Source organism: Poecilia reticulata, linkage group LG17 (assembly GCF_000633615.1).
Source record: "Poecilia reticulata strain Guanapo linkage group LG17, Guppy_female_1.0+MT, whole genome shotgun sequence".
NCBI classification, from domain to species: domain Eukaryota; kingdom Metazoa; phylum Chordata; class Actinopteri; order Cyprinodontiformes; family Poeciliidae; genus Poecilia; species Poecilia reticulata.
The window spans coordinates 4,536,254-4,541,262 of record NC_024347.1 but is presented as its reverse complement, the minus strand read 5'-3'; the positions used below and the strand labels follow the sequence as shown (position 1 = coordinate 4,541,262).

General features: G+C 41.0%; 1 protein-coding gene across 1 annotated transcript in view; it reads left to right on the top strand.

Moving 5' to 3' along the window:
• The first annotated feature begins 6 nt into the window (after positions 1–6).
• The window catches only part of aldh9a1b (aldehyde dehydrogenase 9 family, member A1b), a 6,850-nt gene continuing 1,847 nt past the window's right edge, over positions 7–5,009 (top strand). Inside the window, exons 1-9 of the mRNA XM_008433198.1 lie at positions 7–317; positions 1,010–1,155; positions 1,236–1,365; positions 1,975–2,109; positions 2,759–2,955; positions 3,424–3,564; positions 3,673–3,861; positions 3,936–4,023; positions 4,830–4,971. Of these exons, the coding sequence (XP_008431420.1) occupies positions 137–317; positions 1,010–1,155; positions 1,236–1,365; positions 1,975–2,109; positions 2,759–2,955; positions 3,424–3,564; positions 3,673–3,861; positions 3,936–4,023; positions 4,830–4,971 (1,349 nt within the window). The 5' untranslated portion in view covers positions 7–136. The remainder of the gene's footprint in view (positions 318–1,009; positions 1,156–1,235; positions 1,366–1,974; positions 2,110–2,758; positions 2,956–3,423; positions 3,565–3,672; positions 3,862–3,935; positions 4,024–4,829; positions 4,972–5,009) is intronic.

The window sequence follows — 5,009 nt, the reverse complement described above, 5'->3', positions numbered from 1 at the left end:
CGATTGATATTTACTTTTCACATGTTGCTGTAGAAGGACGTTTTTGCATGGTTTTAACCCGTATGTTTTTTTGTATCTTTTTTTTTTTTTTTTTACAGTCTCTGCTGAAAGTAGAATTAAAAGGGACGGTGTAAGTATGCTTCGGAGACTTCTGGCGTTCCCGTCGCGGCCTAAAACAGCTCCGACTGTATCTGCCGTCGTAAGGTGCTTGTCTTCGGGTTCGGTGGACATCACCGTCCCGCTGAACTTCTGGGCTGGACGGAGAAGGACCAGCCAAGAAAACCGCGACAAGGAAAACGTTTACGAACCAGCCACGGGTAAGTCACACACCTGACCCCGTTTCCTAACTGCTGGACTTTGGTCATTGTTGTGTGAAGATTATTGTCAGATGATCCAATCTTTAGCAACGTCAGTTTGCAACTTGAAAATCCAAAATGCTAGATTAGTTTTATAGCAAACTAAAATTTTACTTAGGTACAACACAAATAAAAACACCAGTAGTTTAACGAGCTTGGTCAAACAGTAAAAAAACAACTTGAATTTGTGCAGTCACTATATTAGGTCACATATTAGTCACATTGTATTAGGACTATAACAGTCAATGTAAAATCAATAATAAAGAAACTGAAACTGACAAAAACAATTGGTGTTGACCTTGGTCAAACACATAAAAAAAACCCCTGCAAATTCTTTCAAATGGTTCTTAAAGTACAATTAGGAATTCCAAATATAATGTAAAATAAATAATAAAGCTCAAAATCGCTCAGAGCACAAAACAGAATTAGACTGAAAAGACCTGCCCTTATGGATCAGGCACATTGTCACCAATACCCGATGTAGATATCGAAAAATCCGATACGGATGTTAATATCGGACTGAAGCATCGTTAGTGAACTCATTTTCTATTTCTACTCTAAAAGGAGAGTCGATACTTTTACAAGGCGGTGCATATAAATGGCTTACAATTCATTTGATGTTTTGAATGGCCTGTTTCTTTTTTCCACTCCAGGCCGTGTCTTGTGTCATTTGGAGCCATGCGGCAGAGAGGAAGTAGATGAGGCCGTGAAGGCTGCTAAATCAGCCTTTGGTCCCTGGAGCAAAATGTCCGGGATGGAGCGGGCGAGGATCATGATAGAAGCTGCCCATTTTATAGAGGTGTGTTTAAAATTTTTGTTGATCCCGTCGTTTCTACACCAAAACAGCTTGAAGCGTTTTCACCCAGGTGTCATTCACAGAGCAGGAGAGAGGAGATCGCTGAAATGGAGGTGGTCAACAATGGGAAGTCCATCACAGAGGCCCGACTGGACGTGGACTCTGCCAGACTGTGTATAGAATACTACGCCGGACTGGCCAGCACTCTTGCAGGTTGGTGCAAACTGCGCATGAAAGACTGTTTTGCTTATTTCTTTTTTTTTTTCTTCTTTTTTTTTACACACTGTCTAAAAATGGGTTCTTAGCACAGTGATGTATTGGGTGTATAGAACTGCTAAGAAAAATGCAAAGATCAGCAAAGCTGGTTTGCAGAAGGACAAAGAAATTGAGAAGATTAGGTTAGGTTAGAAAAAAAGAATGATGTCATGATTTTATAATGGGAAAATCGCAGAATTTCCCCATCATAAAATCCATCTGGAAAAAAAAATCAACATGTTGCATATGGCCATAACAAGCCTGCTTAAAAAAAATAATATCTGGTGCCATAGGCAAAAATGTTTTTGCACATTCCAAGTTTTGGGCACAGTGTGTTAATTAAGTACCCACATTTTATTTTACAATTTTATCCATAATTCATAGGAGGTTCTGGTATTAGTGAGAAACACTTTTCATGAGTTGAATTTCAGGGATAGATATTTATCATAAATTACTCATATATTACTTGAACCTGTTTTTAATAATTGAAGTGTTTATCAATTATGAATCTCTTACATACCACCGTAATTTTCTCCTTTTTGTTTTTTTGTATTCCTTTCTGCCAAGGACAGCATGTTCAGTTGCCGGGGGGATCCTTCGCCTACACCCGCAGGGAGCCTCTGGGAGTGTGTGTGGGCATCGGCGCCTGGAATTATCCCTTCCAGATCGCTGCCTGGAAGTCTGCTCCAGCCCTGGCCTGTGGTACGGGAATTTCTACTGGAAGCTAGAAAGATATTTTGCTCCAAATTAATCGCAACATATGCCAAGTTAGCTGAAGAAAAAGTTTAGCTAAGCTACACCTAAGCGCAGTTGGAGCTGTGTTAAAGCTACCAGATTACACGGAGGATTGCTTTGCAGCAGCTTTTGAAAGAGGATATTTGCGGTGTGTCGGCCCTCTTATGACCAAAATATTTATAAGTACAATCTGAGAGGATAAAGGAAAAAGAAAAAATCATATTAAAGCCATCTGCTCTGACTTGGTTAAGAGTTACAAATGTTGTCTTAATGGACCGTTTTCCAGTCAGAATTTGAACATGTGAATGAGAGTGGTTATTTCATTAATGCAGCCATTATAAAATATACTTCATGCGAACAAAGGCAAAAGGAGAAAATAAACACATAATCCACATGCTAATATGTGAATGATGTCATGACCTGTATTTTATATTTTTTTTACTTTTAACGCAGAAAAAGGACAATAAATACACATTTCGAGTTGGAGATCAGTTTGTAAGGAACTACGAACACGAACCAATTCATTTTGACCTGGCTGGATGACCGAACACTGCTGTGACTGGAGAAGTCAGATGATTTAGGCGTCAGTTGTTCTGCTTCCTGTCCTCCGACACAGGGAACTCGATGGTGTTCAAGCCGTCCCCAATCACACCAGTAACATCAGTGCTACTGGCAGAGATCTACGCTGAGGCTGGAGCTCCAGAGGGGCTGTTCAACGTGGTGCAGGGTGGACAGGAAACTGGCAGCTTACTGTGTCACCACCCCGATGTCGATAAGGTGTCCTTCACTGGAAGTGTGCCCACCGGACAGAAGGTGAGTGCTTCTAGTGACAACATTTAATTCAGAGGTAGTATTATGTAAAATTGACTTTTTTTTTACCTTTACATCATGTTATGAAGTTATTCCCTCATCAAAAACATACCTGGAGTGTTGCTTTAATCTCCCTTGGCAACCATTCAGTTGTGCAAAACTGACCTAGCCTCGACTTGAAGGATCAGTGTTGTTATCCTTCAGACTAGCCAACAACAATTAGCAAATACCTGCGCTTCTGGCTTGTTGAAACATAATGTAAACCTTAAAAAAGTAAATTTTACACAATACTGCCCCTTTAAATTACAAAATGAATAGCACTTTCATAACAACTTAAGGTGATACTGTTATTGATTGTGCTATAAAGTGGCACTATGTGGCTGAGAGACGCATGATACTGCCCCTTTAATTGTGAAATTTCAATAAACAGAATGAACAGAGGGTATTCTTGAATGTGGCGTTAACTTTCAGATCATGGAAATGGCATCGAAGGGGATCAAACCGGTGACTTTGGAGCTCGGAGGCAAATCTCCCCTCATCATATTTAAGGACAGCGATCTGGAGAACGCTGTGAAAGGAGCGCTCATGGCCAACTTCCTGTCTCAAGGACAGGTAGAGAGAGAATCCCACACTTTCACCTCTTTGTAGCTCAGAAGCCCAGTTGCTCGGTAAACGCGGCTGGTTTCTGTTTGCATGGTTGACTGAGCGTGTAACTCACAGGTGTGCAGCAACGGCACCAGGGTGTACGTGCAGAAGGACGTCCTGGCCGAGTTTGTGGAGGAGGTGGTGAAAAGAACCCAGGCGATAGCAATAGGAGACCCTCTGCTGGAGAGCACCAGAATGGGAGCGCTGGTCAGCCGGCCACATCTGGACAAAGTGCTGTCCTTTGTCGAACAGGCGAAAAAAGAGGCAAGTCCCTTAAAACGTTCCTCAAAAGTCCGTGTTGCAAGACTCTGATGTGTGTTGTGATGCTCTGCTGTCAGGGAGCCACGGTGCTGTGTGGAGGAGAACGTTTTGTCCCATCGGACCCCAAACTTAAAAGTGGATACTACATGACTCCATGTGTCCTAAGTAAGCCTCTCACTCTGATATTTTTCTTAATGAATTCAAAACGGCAAGAAAAACCAACCAAGCTATACTATATCCAGCAGGGGGTGACAAAAACCATAAAAAAACTCAACTTTCTTGCAGAATCAATTCAAGAATATTAATCATTTAATGTTTGTTAAAGCTGGTGTATGTAACTTTTCTAAATTAAAAAAAAATATATATATATATAATTTTTTCAAAATTTTTTTAAAACTGTCACTTTCCCATGTGATGGTATTACATAGGACAGATAATCTCCAAAAAACAAACAAACTCAAAAACAACCAGAGCCGGGAGGAGGGTCTTAATGCTGTCAGTCAACCTTGGGTATGCGCTGCATACTGTGCTAATGGCGGAGAAACAACTTACTGTCCCAGGAAAACCGTTTATCCGCCGTCACTGGTAGTCATGCGAACTAGCCTGAGTGGTCAGCAGGCTCTGCTGGAGGGGAGAAGCTGTAGTGGAGCAGGAAGAAGGGTCAGGCTGATTGACAGCACTAAGACCCGCCTCCTGGCTCTGATTGGTTGTTTCTAACTGAGCTGTTTTATTTCTTTAGTTAGCAGGAACTTAATTTTTTTTGTCTCATGACAATAGTGACAGTTTTAACAAATATGTAAAAAAATATATATACTTTTTATAAAGGTTACATACCCCAGTTTTAACAAAACATAACGTCCTTTAATATTGTGTTTAGGCTTTGATTGTATTATCATATAAAGTATTTAGATCACCATGATTTATAGAAATTGTCTAAATAAAGTTGTTTACCGTCCTTTACCTTCCTGCAGGCGACTGCACAGACGACATGATGTGTGTGAGAGATGAAATCTTCGGTCCTGTCATGTCTGTGCTGTCCTTCGAAACAGAACAGGAGGTTCTGCAGAGAGCCAACAACACAACATTGGGTCTGGCTGCAGGCGTCTTTACAAGGTCAGCGTGCGATTGACGGGGGGAAAAATTATATATAT